This window comes from Xiphophorus couchianus, chromosome 14 (genome assembly GCF_001444195.1).
Source record: "Xiphophorus couchianus chromosome 14, X_couchianus-1.0, whole genome shotgun sequence".
NCBI classification, from domain to species: Eukaryota; Metazoa; Chordata; class Actinopteri; order Cyprinodontiformes; family Poeciliidae; genus Xiphophorus; species Xiphophorus couchianus.
The window spans coordinates 17673315-17695156 of record NC_040241.1 but is presented as its reverse complement, the minus strand read 5'-3'; the positions used below and the strand labels follow the sequence as shown (position 1 = coordinate 17695156).

General features: G+C 37.5%; 2 protein-coding genes, 1 long non-coding RNA gene and 5 other non-coding genes across 9 annotated transcripts; 7 read left to right on the top strand and 1 right to left on the bottom strand.

Annotated features, from left to right (window-relative positions):
* Window positions 1-323: 323 nt before the first annotated feature.
* LOC114158070 (uncharacterized) lies at window positions 324-6812 on the top strand. 2 transcript variants are annotated; one of them, XM_028039383.1, is made up of 3 exons: window positions 325-428; window positions 2926-3555; window positions 5612-6812. In XM_028039383.1, exons 2-3 carry the CDS (start codon window positions 2965-2967, stop codon window positions 5765-5767), a joined length of 747 nt encoding a protein of 248 aa, XP_027895184.1. In that variant the 5' UTR covers window positions 325-428; window positions 2926-2964; the 3' UTR covers window positions 5768-6812. The 2 variants fall into 2 exon arrangements, with proteins under 2 accessions (XP_027895183.1, XP_027895184.1); XM_028039382.1 differs by lacking the exon at window positions 5612-6812 and having other exon boundaries at window positions 324-428; window positions 2926-4198.
* A 2081-nt stretch (window positions 6813-8893) lies between these two features.
* On the top strand, window positions 8894-15834 carry LOC114157777 (uncharacterized). The gene is made up of 15 exons (XR_003598266.1): window positions 8894-8969; window positions 9568-9601; window positions 9814-9844; window positions 10864-10909; window positions 11088-11143; window positions 11329-11374; window positions 11589-11639; window positions 12170-12209; window positions 12402-12460; window positions 12726-12774; window positions 13424-13447; window positions 14444-14470; window positions 15156-15202; window positions 15514-15540; window positions 15750-15834. It is a non-coding gene; the product is annotated as an uncharacterized LOC114157777 (long non-coding RNA).
* LOC114158082 (small nucleolar RNA SNORD29) lies at window positions 12028-12094 on the top strand. Its single transcript, XR_003598336.1, has one exon. It is a non-coding gene; the product is annotated as a small nucleolar RNA SNORD29 (small nucleolar RNA).
* On the top strand, window positions 12260-12328 carry LOC114158083 (small nucleolar RNA SNORD30). Its single transcript, XR_003598337.1, has one exon. It is a non-coding gene; the product is annotated as a small nucleolar RNA SNORD30 (small nucleolar RNA).
* LOC114158089 (small nucleolar RNA SNORD22) lies at window positions 12512-12637 on the top strand. Its single transcript, XR_003598341.1, has one exon. It is a non-coding gene; the product is annotated as a small nucleolar RNA SNORD22 (small nucleolar RNA).
* On the top strand, window positions 12809-12882 carry LOC114158088 (small nucleolar RNA SNORD31). The gene has a single exon (XR_003598340.1). It is a non-coding gene; the product is annotated as a small nucleolar RNA SNORD31 (small nucleolar RNA).
* Window positions 15588-15660, top strand: LOC114158084 (small nucleolar RNA SNORD31). The gene has a single exon (XR_003598338.1). It is a non-coding gene; the product is annotated as a small nucleolar RNA SNORD31 (small nucleolar RNA).
* A 713-nt stretch (window positions 15835-16547) lies between the features above and the next one.
* On the bottom strand, window positions 16548-19131 carry arl2 (ADP-ribosylation factor-like 2). The gene is made up of 5 exons (XM_028038920.1): window positions 18930-19131; window positions 18059-18169; window positions 17723-17885; window positions 16846-16926; window positions 16548-16780 (listed from the first exon to the last, which is right to left on the bottom strand). Exons 1-5 carry the CDS (start codon window positions 18992-18994, stop codon window positions 16646-16648), a joined length of 555 nt encoding a protein of 184 aa, XP_027894721.1. The 5' UTR covers window positions 18995-19131; the 3' UTR covers window positions 16548-16645.
* Between the last annotated feature and the right edge of the window lie 2711 nt (window positions 19132-21842).

Genomic DNA, 21842 nt, shown 5'->3' with positions numbered 1-21842 from the left:
ATGTAATGTGAGTTAAAGGTAACTGGTTGATCAACCTTTGAGACTTTTAATTTATCTCTGACAGCTGTTCAGGTTCAACATTATTGCTGCTATTCACTGACAACAGGAAGCCTGCAAAAGGTGCAGAGATAAATCGCTGCATATTTTAGATCTTAAAGAGTTTGAACATAAAACTTTCTGTAGACACGCTTAGTTTATGTTTTAGTTTTCAGTGCAGAACTTTTGTTTTTATCTCTAAGAGCGTAAAGAGACGGTGTGTCTGAACAGTAGGACACAGAGTCCCTGATAGGAACTTTTTTTTTTTTTTTGCTGCAGGTTCAGATCAGCTCATTAATGACGTCACGTTGGGGGTGGAGCTTATGGTGAGTTAAAGGGAGCCGTCCTTAGTCATTCACACAGAGCAGGAAAAGGATTCCGGACAACAGCAGGTAAGACTTTACAATACTCTTTATTTTTACTTTAATTCAATTCAGCTGTTACTAGTTATTCTATATCCAGAATGATTTCTGTCTGCGACCAGCACTTATGAAAACCAATCTTAAAAAGATTAAAATAATTTTTAAAAAGATGTAAATTACCACCTTTTATTTGTAAAGTTTAGGATTTTTCTTCTTTAAGTTATAGAAAACGTAAAAACTCAAATGGTGACTAAAATAAAACAGCAGAGCTACATTTCAATGTTAATTTTACAACTACACAGTTTTTAAAAAGCTGACTAATCAAAACCAGGAAATAATAATAAAGTCAAATTAGGTTTAAAAAAAATCCCTTACATTTAGATGTTTTGTTTAGTTTCAAAATGGGCGTCTTCTGAAGGAGGATAATGTACCATCTATTTAAAGCAGATATTATGCTTTAAATGTGTTTTTTACAAAGACCAACTTTTCCATTGCTTGGTTTGTGTTGGGCAGAAGAACATCGGTGGTGCTAGGTGTCGTTGCAAAGTGGTTCTGCCTCTGATCCGCTGTGGTTGACGGTTCATCCGGTTTAATCCCAAAATATGAGCTCAGAAGAAAACAAAAAACATGGGGAAACGTGTGTAGCATTCACTCCAACTGCTGATACATTTAAGAAATTTAAGTTTCTTAAATGAAAGAACATTTCCTCTTTTATTGACTTCAGTCAGTGATGCTGCTGCTTAGCAACATTAGCAACAGTGCACATCTCTGTTTTATGTATTCAAACATTAAAAGGTGACAAATATTGGACCATACTTTGTGTACCACTGGTGTAACGTGATAGAAACCATCACAAAGTAAGCTAACATTTGGTAAGTTTCTTCCCACATGAGAAATTCAAAGTTTTCTCACTGACCTCGACCTCAAAATCCAATATGGCCGCCTTGCTTAGAACGTGACATTTGCACTAAAACATTTTTATTCTCATCTGACGATCGTTAAGTCTTTCACACATACTGTATAACATATAGTATGTTTAGTGAACACATAGTTACAAAATGCAATGTTAGCTTGTAAGGCTAATAGTAGTTAGCATGTTCACAGATTAGTTCAGTTAGCTAATTCCACTGGATTTTAAGATTGAAAACCCAATAAAAGTGGGTTTGAAGCTATTCCCAGATTTAAGATCATAGACGTATTAACACCACATATTTAGAAGCTTGTTGCAGTCCCTCCCAGCTGCAGTCAAAGCATCAGACTGATTCACACTTTGATGAATCAAATGCTGCATGAGTTGCTCCTGTTTAAGGCTCCTATATGGACCATGATGCTAAAACCTAAACCACACCCTAACAATTAAAGTAACTTTGTCAGACACAGACAGTTAAGTCTAGTTTATTTTGTCCAATTAAAATAAAGACCAAACCTGCTAAGACTTCATGGTATTTTGCTTTAGATAATATCATCCTGACTATTAGTAACTTGTGAGTCATACTAAAAGTGTCCTGGCTTCAACTTTGCCTTTCAGTTTGAAGTTGGTGATTGAGGTTGCTAGTTTGCCTATGGCAGGAGAGCTGAATGTCAAAGTCGAACTGTCTGTGTTTGTATTTATCTGTAAGAACAATGTGCCTTTGGTTTTGGTTACTGACAACCCTGATAACACTGGCATTGACCTTCTACAGTACATACAATCCACAGCAGCTGATCTACACTGATAAAAGTTTTGCACAATCTGTACCAACGAAGCTGGAATTTGTACCAGAATTATCCATAATAATCTTTCACAGTACTGACTTTTCAGTTTTATCTCTTTTTAGCATCAGACTCTTTGAGAGTGACCTGAGCTGATTGAAGGTCAAGAAAATTTTAATTTGAAGGGGACCTGTTATGCAAAAATCTAATTTTGACACATTTTTGTACATCCATTTTGGTCTAAAAACAGTAAAAGTGCTTAAAAAACAACTGTTTTTTGGTGTCTGGAAACTGAGCTTATGCAAAAACTTCTGAATATATTGTCACAAATCAGCAGGCACGATGCCGCTACCTAGCTACCCCAGCAAAGCCCAGCCTGAGCTAGCAACCCAGCCTGAGCTACAAAATGTTTGGTCAGCTGGTTTTACTGCTGTATGCTCTGTACAATGGCTGCTGGAAAAGACAAGTGTTTTGTTTGATTTACCATCTGAAACCACTTGCTGCATTCTTGTTGGTTGTGCAGGAGGCTCCACTTGTTCTTTTCAAAGATGTTCAGTTGTATAATTGCACATAAATTTGCGGCGATTTTCACATTTGAGAGTTGGGGGGGCGGGGGGGATGGTTTTAGGGTCTCTGTGACAGCTCATTCTGAAAGGAGCTCAAAATAGGCAGAAGTGACCAGACTAAAATCTCATTATTGTGCAAAAAATGCAATGAGCATGTTCTATATATTTCCTACCCTGCTCAAGGAAGTTTAAAAGGTAATTTCTAAAGAATGTTGAAGGATTATGTAACGATGTTAATCTCTTTATCTGTCACATCTTTTCTGTTTTAGGATAAACAAGGAAGTGTTTAAGAAGAAAGCAAAGACAAGATGACGATCGGCAGAAACTCGAGGAAAACCTCAACCCGAAGCTCCATCCGGGCCCCCAAATTCCTTGATAAATCCAGCGGCTTCTACGGCCGCCTTGATGAACCCGAGCCCGCCACAGACGACGGGTGTGAAATAAGCGGAGGTAACGTTGAGGCTGAGGTTAAAGATGGCAGTTCCTCCTCCACGATGGTACCCAACACGTTGGCAGACGAAGACGTGGACGGGTTTGGGGTGATTGAGGACGACGGAGAGACTCTCCTGCAAAGAAAGCCAAGTCGCCTCAGCAGCCGGTGGAGGAGAAGCACCAGCAGGAAGCAGAAGGACGAGAAGGTTGAAGAGGACCAAACCCAAAACGAGAAGTCCAGCCCGGAAGTTCAGGAAGACAAGATGAAGGTAAAGACGGAGGAAGAAATGGTGAAGGAAACTGGCCTTGTTCACTTCCAAGTTCGGGAGTTTGCGGATGACCGGGTTCTGATCCGAGACAACAAGAGAGGGAGAGAAGAAGAGGAGGAAGAGTCAGAGGAAGAGAGGAAGATGAAGAAGGAGCAAGAGGAAGGGATGAAAATGGTGAAGAGGAAGAATTATCGCAAGGTGAGACTTTGTTTCTGCCGGTTTAAGATGTCAGACAAATTCCACATTTATGCTGCTTGGTTAAACTTTAATCCCCTTAAAGGTTACGTAACCGAGTATGTGGAACAAGAGGGCAAAGTTCTGGCTCATCATTGGTTATTAATCACCAAGGAAACCCTTCATATCACCTTAATAGTACATCACCACCTGGGACAAAGTACAGCAGCCACTGGTGCATATCACCAACACTTTAATTGCAATTTTTCCTTTACCTCACCCTTAATGGGTCATAAAAATTAAACCAGGGGACAGAGGTCAGCAGGCGGCGCAAAACGTGTACTTTCACCATTCTCGCATGTCGTAGAGATTTTCTGCTCCGACTGAGACGCGTTCACTCCGAGGTGGCATTCCTGAGTCTCCAGTTCCTCGTTCTTTGATCAGTGGACTGAAACGAGAGCCTTCCTATCAAACCAATGGAGTGAAAACATTCCTCTGATGTTAATCTACCAGCATAATTCTCACAGTCAGACCCCCTGCACCACCAGATTAGGACTTTTTCAGCTTGAAAATGGCCAAATATGAAGTTTTTCCACTGACCCAAGTGCTATGAATCATGTCTGACTCTCCGGAAATCTTTCAGACTAGATTTTGAAAATACAAAACGTTGTTGCATATTAATTAGCAAATCCAAGCTTTTCTCAAACTTGAAACTTTAGTCCGCTTTAATTGAACTCTACTTTGTCTAGAAAGTTTGTTTCGTTCGTGGAGGTCTGAATTTGCAATTGAACACTGATGCAGACTGAAAAAGCAAACTCTAGTCCTCTTAAAAACCTATCTTAGTTTGGTTGAAGTGAACTCCATTTGGCGTTCGAATGCGAACGCCAAGCGGACCATAGACCGCTCCAAAAGCAGGAAGTGGACTACTGAGCGGGACATTCTGGGTAAATACAACCAAAACAACCATGCTAATTCAGCGCTAACAGGAGAAGTAGCTTGTGGTTTTTTACCAAAGACAAAAAAAGAAAGCCTACAACCACAAAACTCTGACGCCACTCCATTTTTGTCTATATTTCGTGAAGATTAAGTTGTGTTTAGTGACTTCTTCAGAGTTTTCTGTGTTGTTTCCTTCTGTGGTTCTTGGTCTTCAAATGGTTTGGTTTGTTTGACAGAGTGCTGTGTGAAAAGCAAACCACACCAGTTGAAAAGAAACAAATGTTGCAAGAGGGTGTAAAAAATCCACAAACCCCTCACCTTGGTTCACTGTTGCCAACTTACTTCTGCATTAAAGGATTTAATAAACATCTTTGTGCCTTGAGAAAACCTCTTGTTGGACAAATAGCTTCTGAAGACCACTAGCTGCCCCTTCTCCACTGGTTGAGAACTTTACACTTAAGCTTTAGTGGGTTTTGATATTATTATTGGATGTATCTCAGGGACAGACTTATTCTGTTTTTTCAAATTATTCATTGGAAACCCTCCAAGCAGATCTTCTGTTTTATTTAAGGTACCAAAGCCACATTTGATCACCGGCTCAAAATCTAAATATCTAAATTGTTTGTGTGAACTGGGTTATTCTACTCTGAACAAAGATTCTTTGAAACACTGTTTTAGCTTTTCCAGACCTTGGTAATAAATGGGACGATCCATATTATTTGCTATTGAACGTCCCAATTAGTGTTTCTAGGTAACTTGTTTCGTTCAAACCTTTTGAGATTTCTGATGATCATTTTCACTGTTGTTGGTTCTATTGAAGTTCCTGCTGGTAAAAGTCCCTGAAATGTAAATTTCCCACTAGTATTAGACTTTATTTCGTAGTTACTTTCCTTTCCCAGAAAAGAGTGACATAGCTGCCCCACTTTTAGAAACAATAGGCAGCTTGTGCTCCTAACAGGGAAATTTCAGTTTCCAGCGAACTATATAGGTGACCAGAACAAAATGCATTGAGAGATATGAACAATCTTGCAGTAAAAAGCATAAAAGAAAACATTAAAATGTAATCCAAAGTAACTAAAGCAGGACTAGTCTGCACAATCTCCTCGTTTAATTCATGTTTAATAATTGTCTTCTTTTCCTTCAGGCGTTTGACCGGGCGCTTCGTCGCGGCTGGGAGGCCTTCATCACCAACCTCTACAGCGTCACGCTCACTCCTGTGAACGCCTCCTCGCCAACATCGACCTCGCCTTCGCTGAAGAAGAAGAACTTGCACTCGTCTGTGCTGGCTGAGTTTCAGTAGAGCTGCAGCAGAAAAACTTGGACTTTTTAAAATCCAACATAACGAAATCAGGACAGGAGCTTCAATCCTGACATTTACAGGACCTTAGATTAGGTTACATAAGCAATAATTACTGATGTTTGTTACTGAGTCGTAATTGCTCAGTGCAGCCTTATCGCTTTGTTTCAGTTTTCAGACTGCAGGTATTTATTTTACCACCTAGAGGAGCAAAGCTGTGGATTTTGCATTGAAGTCTAACATTTGTGACTGAGCTGCTCCTTTTATTTTCTACTTCATTCTAAAGAGTGAAAAAATCTTTTTTTTTTTTTGTTATATATTCAACTCGCCGTCAGGAGCGTGAAGTGATGATATTTTGTTTCCTTTGGGTTGGCATGATGAAACCGCTCACGTGTTGATGTGTAACTGCTAAAGGAACCGAAGATTTCATAAGCAGCGATGACTGATCGGTGGAGTTTTTGTTTTGGAGACATCAGCATTTTTATTTATGTCTGATCAGGGATCAGCTGATGTTAAGGAGTCTGGATACACACCCAAACCCACACAACCACTTTACACATGTTTCTGACTCATATCCACACTCAATGCGTCTGATTAACAGTATTTATAGAAAAATATTTAAACACCTACATGCCAACACAGAAAAACATCAACTACGACTTTTTATTCCTGTTATTTTGTTCTGATGAAGGTTGTAGAAACCTGAAGGAACAAACTACAACTTAGTGTAAAAGACAACAATTTGAGCAGCTGTGTATTTCTTGATGTATTTTTGCACAGGGAAATGGCAATGTTTATCCTATGTATTTATTTCCTTATGAAATTATTTAAAACATTATTATACAACACATTTATATCTACAGGAGTTGTGTGTAAATTATACAAAATGCTTTGTAAATAATTATTTTAAATATGTTTTAATATTTAAGATTTCTTTTATTTTGGGGACTAATACAACCTTGGTGTCCTTCACTGTGTGTTTAAGAGCTGTTGACTATTGATTTTTGTATAAATAAACTGTATTTGCAATAATTTTTAAAGAATTTTTCAAGTTTTTGTCTTAATTATTAATGTTATAGGCATTTTTTAAATGTATTTAGTGATTATGATTCTAAAACATGTCATAAAAGACACTTATAATGACTAAGTTTACTTAAAAACATGTTCTGTATATCCTTTAAATAATAGAGCACCCTATTAAAACATTTACTGCAAATTACAAAAAACATTTAGGTGACATTTATTTTATAACGATTATTAAGGTTACTCAATAACTCTGGCAGTGTTTTCTGATAATCAGTAGGTTGAGTAACTGTGTATTTCTTGAGGAAAAATTACATTGTAATCAAATTTTAAGATACAAATTCATTGAAACAAACCAAACATCTTAAGAGTTTTTATACATCTTTAACAGGGTGCCAATCACTGTGCAGGACACTGTATGAACATAGTGAAAGAATTGCATATTTATAACTAAAGACTAGTTTTTTCCCCCACATCAATCAGTTTTAGACCCAAACAATCCTGTTGTTGTAGTTATACATCCAGCATGACTGATAAATAAAGTCATCTTTATTTATCCTCAAATAAAGATGACTTATCTTATGCAAACATAACAAATCCAGCAGCAAGTTTTGTGCATGTATAATTTAATCTCTGAAAAAATTAAGAAGGAAATCCTGGATCTACATCCAAAATCTGCTGATCCTGTTTTGAAATGTAAGCAGCAGTGCGTTAATTTGGTGCAAACATAAAAATACTGTGCATACTACATCACAACAGCTTAATGCTATGTTTGTCAGTGTTCAACAATCAATGGCTGAAAAGTGACCACATTAAGAGAGACTAACTAATGTTTTTGGATGGTGGAAGGAAGCTGGAATGCCCAGAAAGAAACTAGATAGGGACAACATGCAAAATCCATGCAAAGAAGCTCCAAATGTACACACAAGACCTTTTCACTGCAGCAATAATACTAACAACTCTCCACTCCATAAAGAATAAAGACTTTGTACAGCGGGGTGCCTGTTTGTGTTGTTTAGACATGCAAAAATGCAATGAAAAAAAAATCTTTTCATTTTTTAGGGCACTTTTTTTTTTGTGCCCCCTAGACCAGTGGTTCTCAAATGGGGGTACGTGTACCCCTGGGGGTACGTGGAGGTACTGCAGGGGGTACGTGAAGCTTTTCAAAATATCTTTAAAAAATCAGTAGGCTCCTCATAATAAGTCTTGGGAAAAATTAGTTTGTAAAAAGTTCGATAAAATATAAATGTGTGTTCATGCACTGAATTATTATTTATGTATATATTTAATTTTGTACCATTACAGAGACCAATATAATTTAGCAGCGTTTTGCATATTTCAGTTTTGACTGGTTTTATACCTTCCTGGTGGTCACCGTCTTCTGTTTTTCTTTTTTGTTTAACCATGCAATGTTTGCAATATGGATGTATTTGTCAGGTTCACTGATATAAGTTGTTTGGCTTTAATAAATCAGACAGTGATTTTACAGCACTGTACCTCTTTTTTATTCCAAAAATGTTTTGTCAGGGGGTACTTGACTAAAAATATATTTTTAAGGGGGTACATCACTGAAAAACGTTTGAGAACCACTGCCCTAGACCATGCAGACCTGGGTGGAAAATCAACAGTTTTTTGGTTGTGTAGGTTTGTCTGTGCGAGTGTTGAGTTACTCCAGTTGCATCTTGCAAAAATATATGCAGATTGCAGAATATGTACATTTCTGCTGGACACATTCTTTTTTTTCTGAGTAACTGAGAAAACGAGTGATTTTTTTTTATCTATTATTCTTTTACGTGGTTAATAATTTATTTTAATAATTAGTGCGGAATCAAGAAAATTATTCGTGTCAAATAAAAAGTTTAAGAGCAGAAGTATAAAGTGGTTGATTTGAATGGCTCTGCTGCTACCTTGTGGTCAAAATCCGTGAAACGGAAGTTACGTCAGCAATAATGTTTCGCCGCTTTAAAACATATTTACAAGTTAATATGTTTCTTAAAAGAAATACCGTACTTTTGCTATAATACGCTTTCTTTAACGTGGTCTAATCTTAATATATCAAAAATAAAGCTCATAAAGTCGTTTTCCCGCTGAAAGTTCCGGGGTGGGAGGAGCCAAAGTAGCGGGGACATAAAAAGCAGACGCACCGGATTCTTCTTCCACTTCCTCCTTCCCTCTGCTGCTGGTAAGATGAATTACCTCCTTCATTATAGTTCCACTAAACATTATTTTATATGATTGTGTTATTATACGCAAGTAATCTAAAATAGAATTGGAACTGCAGCTGACCGATGGCTGCGGCCCGCAGTTAGCTTTAAGGTGTAATTAATCCAGAAACTTCGCTGCTTTCCAACGGTGCAGCACGACGGAGCTGAGAACAATCCTCCACCATCCGCCTTTAACTCATTCTAATCTTGCTTTCTGAATGTTCCAAACTTAATTCAAAACGTCTTTTTGAGCTTTTTGCTTCATTATTTTCGCCAAGATTCGGCTAGAAATGTTTTTTTTCCGGCTAGAATAAAGCGATGGCCGTTGCTCGTTTGGCGCGGCTGCTAGCTGTTGCATTGTCTCTCAATGATGATAATTTTTTACAGACCTGTTCTGAGTGACTGTGATTGCACTTTTATTATTCTGATGAGAGACGTTGCATTTTCACCTTTTTAGTCGTATATTTCAACAACTAAATCCATGCTGCCTGGGTGGGTCGCATGGTCCAGTCACGTGTTGGCTGCTTGGGAAAAATGCTAACGTAGCATGCTAACATTTATGCTCTTGTCATTCAGCAAAGAAGAGATGGCGCACGGTTTGCTGCCAAAGGTGAGGTCTGCATCTTACATGGGAGGATTAAGTGTTTTTAAAATCTTGGTGTTTTGCTGCCTCATGCTACAGTGATGTTCTAATTGAACTCTCTCACTGAATAATCCATTGAAGACAATTCAATTATTCTGAGTGGCATGAGGCCACCAGAAACAAGCTTTTTATTGTCTCTTAATACTGAAATCTAATTTTTATTTATTTATTTTTTCCAGGTTTCGGTTTTGAGGCTTCTTGCACAAGAAGGTAACTATTAATTTAGCGTTTAACTAGGAAGCATTACAGGCTGAATCCCATTTCTTAGTTATTTATATTACCACCCCCCCTGTTCCTCTCTCTAACCATACATTAGACACATTTTGGTACCAAAACGCACCATTTATAATTAAATGTTATATATTATCCCTGAATTAGTCTTTCTGCCTGGGTTTCTAACCGTACAGCCAGATAGAAATTTATAGGTCATGTTTAATTTTGGTCTCTGCTGCCCAGAATTTAAGTGGTTAGCTTGTGAAAACGGTCATAAGGCTGTCGTACAACAACAGTTTTCAGATTTATTATGATATACCAGGAAGATACCAGTTGCCACATTTACTTTGTTGTTGAATTCAAAGTATTTTTTGGATGGATTTTGATTTTAATCATTGCAGCATATTTTAAACACTTAAACACCTGCAAAGCTGTACAGAAACATTGAGATGAAATGGGATTCAGCCTTAAAGTTGCTTCACATGTGGTTATGGGTTAGTTCACCTTTTCACCAAATGTTTTACAATTTCATCTTACTTTATCTGGTACGTAAAAACTTCCAATCAATTTCCTTTGCTAAAGAGTATTCATTTTGTTTGTGGTTCAGTCCTTTACTAAGGATTTATTACGCCCAATTTCCAGTCCAAACGTACCAGTTTGGACCAGTTGGCTCCTAAGAAATATATTTTATCAATAAAAATCCTCCTGAATGGCAGCCATCCATTCTGATGAGTGGAAAATGACTTGACTTCTTTCCATAGGAAAGAGAAAACAAGCCATGTGTTAAATAAAATTAAGGGGTGAAATAACCAGTAACACACACACCTTCAGTCTTTGTCTGGTGGAGCTTGTTTGCTGCAGTGATGAATCTTTCTGAACTCTCTCTTACCGAATCAACCTTTGAAGAAACCCCTTTACCAGATTCTGAGTAGCATGATAGCTCTAGCAAACATCGACTATTCCTGACTTTTATTTCGGTTTAAAGTTGGTCCTAATTATTCACTTTTCTCCCACAGATGTGATCAACACCTTCAGTGAGGATCAACGCCTCAAGCCCAGCAGGTAATCTGCTTTTTAGGTGAAATTCCCACTAATCTAAAGGCTAAAACTGATGATTTTATAACTGACAAGCATATGCCTGACTCTTCTGATGACAGCTTATTTATCTGAACCAGCCCTAAAACAGAACAACGTATATTTTATTTTAAGACATTACCTGATGAGGTGTTTTTTCTTGCAGGATTTGTTCCCCAATAACATCATAAATGCTGGAGAGGTGTTGGAAACCTAGTGGAGGTGAGTAAAGAAATGAGGTTTAAAGTTTAATAAAAGCTGTGGGTGTAAATCTGATGATTACCCTTAAAGACAAGCATATGCCTGAACATAATGAAGTCAACTTTTAATCTGATTGCCCTGAGATTAACATTTGGGACCAGAGGAGAAGCTTGTGCAAGTTAATAACTTGCATATTTTTGTTGCAGATGAAAACCTGTGAAATATCAGCTGTGATAAATGCTTCACTAATAGGTAAGTTTACTTTACATCCTACCGCTGTTTAGTTTCAGAATGAAAGTCGTATTGTTTGAAAGGATGACATGGGTTAGCACCCATTAATCTCCTGGACGACTCAAATTTCAAATGGCAGTTTGTCACCAAAGCCCTGATCAAACATCCAAACCTTTAGCATGCCTGCAGAGACGATTCTTGCTTCGTTCTGATCTAATCGCTTTTTCTCCTGCAGTGAATCTAAAGTGGCCGACATCTGGCCCTGGAAAATCATAAACAAGTCCTGGTAAGGATTTTTAAATCTACATATTCTGTAAATCCTAGAGGGGTGAAAATGAACCCTTTAAGTCTTTACAAGCCACTGCTGGGTACAAATTGTTCTGATTTTAATAGTACAGGATGTAGATTTGCACATGCAGATGAGTAACTGAAGAATTTGTTCACCAGTAACCCTTTAATTGCATAAATCACATTTATTTCTACATTTTCTGAAGATCTGTAGCATCCTACACAATTGTGTAAACTTTACCTAAAACCTTCGTCTTGTCTGGATGAGATTTTATAACATCTTGACGCTCAAATGGTAGGAAAGCTTCACTGTGGCTTGTTAACAAGATTTCACCAGCGTTTTGTGCTGATTTCCACTCTGTAGGAGAACTTTAGCTCTAATGCAGCTTCAGTGATGAAAACTACTCAGCTCACTTTGACCCGATGTGAAAATTATCCAAACACCTGAGCAGCTGCATTTATCTGTCTGTTCAGGCTCTTTATGTGATCTGATCCTTTTTATTGATCTAATGTTTTTATTTTTAATAGAACAGCTTCGCCGACCTGATGGAGAGTTCCTGTTTTGAAGGTAAGATCTGGAAATTTGAGATTTTCGCTCCATTAACCTGTAGATCTGCTGGAAATGATGAGAAAATCTGGAATCTCGTTCGTCTGAACTGCTGTTGAGAAAAAAAAAATCTGACATCAGTGGAGTTCAGCGTTTATTCACCTTTATTTAACCAGTTCAGTCCTTTAATCTCGCCTTTCGTCCTTCTTTCAGGTCAAAATCAGGAAGTGATGTCATCAAGGTTCCCCTCCACATAACTGGCGTTCATCCAGGTGAGCAATGTGACTTCAGAGAGGGGAAAATATAGCCACGCTGTTTGGTTTCCATAGTGATGACACCCGCACGCGTCTTACGCCGTGTGCCAATGCCAGACCTGAAAAGGTGAACCCACTGGCGTTGCCACGGCAACAAGGGGACAACTCGTTGGGGCTACCAACAGTCTGACTGGAAACGGGTTGAAGGGATTTGACCTTTTTTAAAACTGATTGGCCCTAAAGATGGCGGCTTGGAGTAAATGACTTCCTGTTTGCGTTTCAGGAAGGAGGAGCCACCCGAAGCGCAGCATTGGAACGAAGCGCAGATGAAGGTCTTTTCTAATCAATAATGGTTAACAGCGGATGGGTGGATGTGAAGATTCCTTGTTTACCGCCCCAGTCTGAGAATTCATGACTGATTGGTATTACTCTGATCCAACCCAAACGCTCAAACATCAGTTAAAGCTTTACTTTCCAAATGCAAATGTCACGTTCAGTTAGCAACAGTTCAGAGTTTCAGGAACAACCGAAGGTGACGGTCACTACATGATGCAGTAAAATGGTGCCATGTGCTTAGAGAAACACAATGCTGTCCCTTTAAGACCTCTCTTAGATAAATGTGTTTCCACCACATCTTACTACTGTTGATGTGAGGAGCGGCCATATTGAAACAGGGAGTCTGTCTTGCAAGTGGTAACTAGGGGTAGTCAGGAGTTGCTCCCAGTTTCCCAATAGGAAATTTGACTTTGGAGGGATTTAAAAAAAATTTTTTTCTTCTCCCAAGTGGGTAGTCCAAATTTTTCATTGGAAAGCAACAATAGTTCAACACAGAAACCTTTTTCAGTTATTTTATACAATCTTTGGAATGTTGGTCTCTTTAACTTGGATGTGGTTTTTAATTAGTGGCGTACTTGAATACGACTCATTACTTCACAGTTTTTAAATGTTAATTCTGATTTAATTTCCTTTCTCTCCTCTCAGGTTGAAGTTGCCTAAACCATATTGGTGAGTATTTTTTCTTCCTCCATGTTTGATCTAAGGTGCTGTTCTGGTCAGAAGGTTTACATGCATGTATGAACTGGTGGGTTCCAGGCGGATTGAGCTAAAATTTTATTTAAACACCACCTGGGCTGGTGTTGAATCTTGAGTTTCCTCCCAATTTGTTCAGTTTAAGCTTTGACCTCAAACTAGAAACTGAGAAGTTTGATTAACTCAATATTTGCACCAATTCTCTAATCGGTAAGAAACTTGAGGTAAAGTTGAATTATTCCATCACTCTGCAGTGTAGTAGCACCAGAAAGTTGCATATTCAAGGGTTCCAGCTTGAACTTTAGCATATATTGTCTATTTTGTTTAATGATTAATTGGCCTACTTTAAAAAAAAAATCTTTAATTGAAATAAACATGTTGAAGTCCCAACCCTTTATTATGATTTATCAATGTCTGATTTTTAATTGGTGCAGGAGAGAGAAGTCATTCTGACTTTCATCATTTTAATTTGAGTAATTTTAATATTAATGGAAACAGAGCTCCAGTCAGAGGCTTCTTCAAAGCCTCTGTAACACAAACTACTACAGGAGATCTTCTCTTTTGAATTGATATGTTGTGCTTTTATCCAAGTGATGGTTTGGGTCAATTGGTTGAAATTTGTTACTCTACCACTAAAAGCCCAGTTTGCTTGAGTGAATGTAGCCTTCTGACTGGGACAGAACAAAGTAGCACATTGACCTTGTTGGGGACGGGAATGATGCGGTACACAAACAGTCCTGGGGCTTCCTGGTGTCCCCATCTCTGCTAGTATCCCCCCCTGTTGACTCAGTATGGTACTGAGAAGCCTGATCGCCTCTCTCAGGTGTAAAGTAACCTGCTGAGTTCTGATGGAGCTGGAGGTTCTGGTTGAGTTTGACTGAAACAAACATCTGACCTCGTTCTAGCTACAGGTTGTACATCAGAATCCAATAAATGTCATAATCATCACTTTGGGTCCTTCCTGTTTTTCAGATGGAAATGGTCAACTGAACCATATTGGTGAGTATCTTGAAGAAGCTTTTTAAATGGACCTTTAATGGTTAGGATGTCTCTATTGGCTATATGAAACGTGTTGCATTTTTCTTTGCACAAAATCATTCTTGGATAGTGAGATTTTAATCTGCTCAGTTCTGCCTATTTTGAGCTTTCAGACAGATGCACAATTATACAACTACATTGTTGAAAAGCAGAAGTGGAGCCTCCTGCACAACCAACAAGAATGCAAAGTGGTTTATGAATTGTAACTCAGCTAGTGGTGGACGTTTATCATTTATAGTGAGAAGTTAAGAATTTTAACTTAATTCTAGTTATTGAGTTTAAATTATTGGGATTGTTTACCATTTTCTCCACTGGTCAGTAGACGAATAAAGTGCCAATAAATTTGAAAATGTGATTAAATATTTAATTTGTGCAGTTTGGTGATGCAAAACCCTTCATGTGACTGGTTTCCAACAAAAGTACATTACTTTTTTTTTTTTTTTTTGTCGTTTTCAGAAGTATAGAAGTTTCAGAAGTAGTGGTTCCCTTTTTTTAAAGTTATTTTCTAATGGAGATTATGATTTTCTTGTTGATACTGCCCCAGTCTGAGAAGCAATGACTGACTGGTATCCCCCTCTGATCCACGAAGTTCACTGTTTGTCACAGTCCGGTCGTCACTCGGCCTCTAATTCGCTGCTTTTTGCAGGTTTTCTTCTCGAGGACGATGAAACTTCTGACCAGACTGTATTTTAGGTATGTAAAACCAACTGATGTGCCTGGGATTGTAGAAGTGATGATGATGCCATCAACTTCCTCACAGCCATCCAACCCGGACTCAGCTAGTTTCCGCTCCTGTTGGCTCAGTTTTGGCACTGAGAACCCTGAGTTTCTCAGGTGTAAGGTGACCTGCTGAGTTCTGATGGAGTTCTGGCTGAGGGCCTGACTGAAAAACAAAAGCTGATCACATCCCAGGCTCAAACTCTTTGATTCTCTCATGGGTTGCACATCTGTAATGGTATATATCTATTAAGTAAACGTTGACTCTATGCCTTTCTTTTCGACAGCCTGACGTCTTGGCTTGAGGTTTGCTGGTGAGTATCGGAGCTTCTTTGAGTTTAATGTTTTTAGAAATGACCGCTTGCATCGTGATGAGTTTCTGGTACCGCCCCAGTCTGAGAATCAATGACTGATTGGTATTGTTCTGATTTTTGTGGCATTTACTAGCTCCCTAAACTTTTACATCCTACCATCTGTCTAGTCTTGTTTATCTAAAATCTTTTTTTCTTGTTTTTTAATGCAGGTGGACTCCAGCTGAATCTGAAGAACTTGCTGTTGAGATTTTTTTTAAAAAATTTTGTTTTCTGTGAATTAAAACTGACAAAATATAAAAATTGTCTTTTTTTTCTATAAAAAATTTAACTGCATTAAAATTTTATGTTGGTATACAAGGGTTGTTGTAGGTGGGAAACAAATTTCAGAACTCAAGTCAAACATGAGGAAAAAAACACTGAAGATTAATCTGATTTTTCTCCAAGAAAAATGGCAGCAATTCAAACTCAAATTTACATTTTTTTTTCTTTTTAATTCCTAGAATACTTGAGATTCAATAAAATTAACTATTGTGCCGTCCTGTCTGTACACATTTTAAGCTTCTAGTTTATATCAGTTTTAACCAGCAGGGGGCGCAATGGGTTTAAACTAAGAAAAAGGTTATAAAATGAGTTCTGGACTCTGGAAGGAGTCATTCATACTTTTCTCCTCAGGCACTTTAATTTTGCTGCTGGATCTGATGCTGGTTTGTTTTTAAGAAGTTTAGTTTTGTTGCAAAAATATACCACCATTAATACTGTCTGGAACATAAAAGCAGACCTGATGAAAGCTTTTCCTCCATCTGGATCCTCTTAACCCGTAAATGGACCAGCGTGGACCAGAACCACTAGCTTTTAGCTAGTTCTAGGCTGCATGGCTCTGATCCGTGAATGGTGCTGTAAACTGTAAATAAAACATGTAGTTTCCACCAAGATGGGTTGTGGATGGGATTTAAACCTTTTGCAGATATAAAATTTACCTGAAAGTCAATTCAGAACCAGAACCTTGATCATAGAGACAACCATTTAATAAAGAAACTCAAACATCTCTTATAACACAAAAGCAAAAACAAAAGTCCAGGTTTCTAATTCTAACAGAACCAGAGTCTCATTCTGCAGTGAAGATCCTTGCAGCAATATCATCTAACATCCAGTCCACTCCGGCCAACAGGTTCTCTCCTGTCACTGCGCTGCAGCCGATGATGCACCAGTGATGAGTATTGATGTCATCCAGAGCCAAAACCTGCATTTAAAAAGAAAAACATGAAATGAGCCCATTTAGAAAAACTGGGACTTGTTTTATTTTACCTCTCGTATCGCCTCTTTGGTCAGCGCTCCTGGTAAATCCTGTTTGTTGGCAAACACCAGCAGCGTTGCACCAGCTAATCTCTGCAACAAGAACAAAGATGATGGAAATAAATTATCTGGACTCTGCAATAGAGCTGGAACTAACTGCTCAATTATTCTGATTGGATAAAAAATTTTTTTGATACATCCTGCAGATTTTTCACTTAACCACACTTATACAATAAATACAAACACATTCAATTATTAATTCCTTTACTGAACATTTGATCATTTGTGGTAAAGGATACATCTGCAGCTAAAAAATGTTCTAACATCTGAAAAGCTCAGCAGTTTCTAGTTGATTTATCGACAGTGTAGCGCTAACTCTTGTTGACCATTTTAGGATTACTGATTAATAACTGGATAGCAAAATGTGTTTAACATTTTTTTTAACAGAATTTGAACCAAAAACCTAAAATTGTCAAGTAATGAATAGAACATATTTATAAAAATGTTTTAAATTTTATTTTATCTTAAATACAAAATATATTTTTAACAGTTTTGGTTTAATTATAGCTCTGAGTCTTTATACTATTAACAGTTAATTGATTACTAAGTTAGTTGACAATTATCTCAATAATCGATTAATCGTTTCAGCTCTACCTCACTAATCTAATTATTTCCTTCCAGTGGCAGATTTGTTTAGCCAACATCCTGTATTCGTGTCACACAGCATCATTCTTCTTCAATCAACTGAGATAAGACTAGTTTATGTAAAACTCTCACCTACTTACTTGTAATTCTTGATTATTGCCAAGAAAACAAACCAACCAAATTATTGAAACTTTTCATCACTATAGTTTCTATGACTTTAACCAGAATTAGAAGTAAGGTGAACCTCCTCCAGCAGCAGCGCGCTCAGTTCCTGCCTGCAGTCCTCCATTCGGAGTCGGTCAGCGCTGTCCACCACCCACACCAGCCCGTCCGTGCTCTCAAAGTAGTTCCTCCAGTAGGAGCGCAGGGACTTCTGACCTCCAACGTCCCAGATATTCAGCTTAAAGCTGAAAAAACGTCAGAGTGGAATCAAGGTGGAAATTCAGCACTCTTTCACAGATGATTACTTCCAACGCCCAGATTAAATAACGCTAACGGGTTTTTCCTGTCACACATGATTTTCTCAGGTCTTAAAAATGAAAAGCAAAGCTTCTGTCCTCCAGGACTGAGAGTTACTGACCCTCTGTGCTCCAGGGTTTTGATGTTGAAGCCCAGCGTTGGAGAGATGGTGCTGATGTCTTCTCCGTTGAACTTCTTCAGGATGGTCGTCTTCCCTGCGTTATCCAGACCTCTGCAGGGAGCAAAGTTAAAGAAACTCCACACAGCTTCAGAAAAACACTACTATTTGTAATGTTTGATTATTTTTTTTACATTTATTTTTGTCGTTTTGTATAGCAAATACTAAATAAAGCAACATTAATATTCTGCCCTAGCACTTTATTGAGAATCCTCAAACCAGAAGCCAAATTTAAACCAGTTAATTCTGAGAAAACCATCAAAACCAGGGTTGTACTCTTGAATGGCACCACTTGTGGTGGCAGGACGCTGGACTGGCTTTACTATATTAGTTGATTTGTTCCTTTTTTTGGTTGAGGCCTTGCATGTTGTACAATTATTCCATCTGGTTTTGGTCCCTTTGATTTGATGTGTAACTGTGAGAAGGATGAGGCTCAAACCATCTCTTCCATTGATTATAGTGGACAATTATAATGAGATTATTTCTCACTGTCTGACATTAAGTCAGTTATTTAAACATTTTTAATGTCAATTTCTTTACATTTGATCCTACGGTTCTCTCTAAAGCACTTTGAATTACCTTTAAATATGATGCTACAATTAAGCTTAGCTAGACATCCTCATTTATCTACATTGTTAAATATTTATCGCCTTTTCAAGTATAAAGTGTTGTGATAAGAAAACAGAAAAACATGCAGCGTTAAACGTAAGTGCTGCAGCAAACAACTCTTGTTTTATACTCACATTTTTCCTACTTTTTGCATATTGTTCTGGATGCTACTTTGTTTTTAGCTAAACGTTACGGAAAAGGATACAGCATCAGAAGCCTCATCTCCCGCTCCTTCTGCTTCATCTTCTTTAATATCGTCAGCAACCCCATCTTGAAGCGTTAAAAATACCCAAAATAAATATTTTCGCATTACAAAGACAGTAACCGTTGGTTAATGGCTAAACGTGTTAGCCGCAGTGGAATCCATCACGCAATCCGGGAGTGTTGGACCCGCCCCTCATAGCCTCCGATTGGTTAATTTGCTTCTAACAAAGGTCCGATTGGCTGTTACGTGTTCTTGAAGCTAGTTGATTGGCCAATGGTTAGCTAGGTGAAACTGTACTGAAAACTGTTATAAACTGCTGCCAAGAGACGTCAACGCTTCCGCCATGTTGGGGCGGGGAAGCTGTGTGCGGCAATAGAACTAAAATGTGCATTACTTGCACATATTTTTCTAAATTTTAAGTTCTGTTTCCATTTAATCATTTGAAACTTCTCTGCAAACTATAACTTCCGTTAAAAGATTTAAATGATCAAATGTCAGGAACTTTAATTTTATCCCTGTATCTAATTGAAGGTATGAACCCAAAAAGGCCTAGTGCTTTAACACAGATGTGAAGACATTTTAAATACATTTTAAACATGGTCTGTTCATTCAGTTTGATTGAACAAGTATTTTCTCAAGATTTGTTTAACTTTTAAATCTGTTTTTATGAAACAATTTTTGATTTTTCATAAATTTTCTATTATAGGATGCTTAACTAGGGAATATGTTTTTTCACTTGGCTGAAAAATATTCCTGTACTAAATAAATACATAAATAAAGAGCATCTAATTATTGCGTTGCAGCTGTTTTTATTCAAACACTTGTTTTTGTTTATTCGAATAAATCAATATGTAAACTGTATGTTGTCAATGTTTCTAATTTGTTTTGCGTATAGATGATGGTATGGCACTGATAGATTGATAGAACTTTTGTTATGTCAGTGGAGAATTTACATAATTTCTCAGAGCTTTCTACTGCAATATGCTATTTATTGTTGTCTATGTTTCTTTTTTTTTTTACCTCATATTGTGTTAAATAAACAAAAGTGAACTAGTACAATCTTAAAATAATATGGGACAGTTTGAATAATGTACTTTTCGTGATACGTTCATTAGTTTTTCACTGATTTTTTAAGACCAAAATTATTTTTAAAAGCAAAAAATAAAATTCCTTTTGATAAATGTTTTGGATACATAATAAGATTTAAGTTATTTTTTGTTTCATTTACCCATTAAATTTGTGTAATTATTTTATCTGTCTGGTTCAGAGAAATGTACACTAGTGATATGCGGGATGTTTGTCGCCACCCAGTGGTCAAAGTTGGAATTACACCATCCTCATTCATGTGTAAAAATGGCCCAGTCAAAGTTTAGATCCAAATAAATGTGAATCTGTGGCAAAACTTCACGTTTATGCATGTATTTCCTCCAATCTGACAGAGTTTCAGCTTGACTTGAAGGAAATACTTTACATGAGGTGTAACTGTAGTAAAAGATGACTCAACAAAGTGGTGACTGAGACTGGCTGACTACAAACAAAAACCACAGTTTTCAGATTTTCTTTGTAAAATAATTTAAAAAAAAATAACAGTACTGTATAATTTTGCTTTAAATTCCAAATTGTTCAGTAATTTGTTTTGGTCTGTCACAGAAATACCTTTCACTCTGCAGTGACAAAATAGGAAAAAAGTTCAAACAGAAATGTAAATATAGCGTGTGACTGACTGGCAACCTGTCCAGAGTGTTCAAACAAACAACTTCTATTCCTACAGCAGAGTTTGTAAAAGAAAAACAAAGAGTACAAAAAGGAGTAAAAACTAAAACATTATGAGACAGTATTATTTGTTTGAAAGTGCAGTTATTGCAAGTAACATTTCTTGCTCTAAATCAAATGCTTCTCCTAAGATAATCTTAGAAATCAGCTCATATATTTTAAAACCGAGAAGAGACTGCAGTGTTACAATGCTGCTAAGAAAGTCTATAAAATAAAAACACCATAAAATAAAAAAAGAAGATATGAAACCAAAGCTTATGGAGAAGCAAAACCTGAAGTGCAGACTATGTAGTAAAAATCTATATTAAAAAACACATCAATGCAGTTTGTCATCAGTTTTTTTTTTGTCAATTAAAATGTTTTCTGTCCAAAGAAAGCCATACAAGACCAAAAGTTCAGTTTTTAGGTCACGGGCATTGCTGGGTTATAACGGCCAGGAATCAGAAATTTAACAAGCAGCAAATTTCCAGATAATTGACATAAATTTCTGAACATGGAAGAGTGATGGAAAAATGGACGTAGATTTAAGAAGGACTTATTTAACGAGAAGAGAAATGTGAGGTTGGTTTAAAGAGTAAGAAGTTTCTGTGGAAGTGGAAAAACCCTGGAGAGAAGATGAATTAAACAAGTCAGAACATGAATGAGAAAAGTGAAGCAGCAGGAAGAAGTCATTGAAGGTGGACGAGTTTAAAGGGGAGTGTTATGTAAAATCAACTTTTTAATGTTATTCCCTCACCAAAATCATACTTGGAGTGTTGCTTTGACTCCTTCATGCATGTTTGAGAAATCATTTATTCTGCATGGCAACCATTCAGCTGTGCAAAACGCCTGGATGGACTTAGCCCCGCCTTCAAGACACAGCTCCTCCTCAGGGCTGCAGTTTTGAAGTTTCTGAGCTTCTGGAAACTTGGAAGTTTTCGGAAGCTGAGTCAAAGTAGTAGAGACTTGTTGAGGGGAGCTCATCCCTCTGACTCCCTCACTCTGCTCCTTCAGACTAGCCAGCAGCAATTAGCAAATGCCTGGCGGAACTGCACATACGCTGAGCTACTTCTCAGCCCAAAGTTGATAAAAATGTTGTGAAAGGGTTAATAGAAGAGCATGTTGTGATGACTTCCTGAAGGCAGAGTTTTTAAAGAGACA

What these genes read in the sequence shown, in the direction of transcription:
- arl2 (XM_028038920.1), bottom strand. Translation starts at nt 18,994, where the DNA reads ATGGGGTTGCTGACGATATTAAAGAAGATGAAGCAGAAGGAGCGGGAG. An exon ending in GCGCGCTGCTGCTGGAGGAG is followed by an intron (nt 16,927 to 17,722) that starts GTTCACCTTACT and finishes TTCTTGTTGCAG; the next exon opens with AGATTAGCTGGTGCAACGCT. An exon ending in CCAAAGAGGCGATACGAGAG is followed by an intron (nt 16,781 to 16,845) that starts GTAAAATAAAAC and finishes TTTTAAATGCAG; the next exon opens with GTTTTGGCTCTGGATGACAT.
- LOC114158070 (XM_028039382.1), top strand. Translation starts at nt 2,965, where the DNA reads ATGACGATCGGCAGAAACTCGAGGAAAACCTCAACCCGAAGCTCCATC.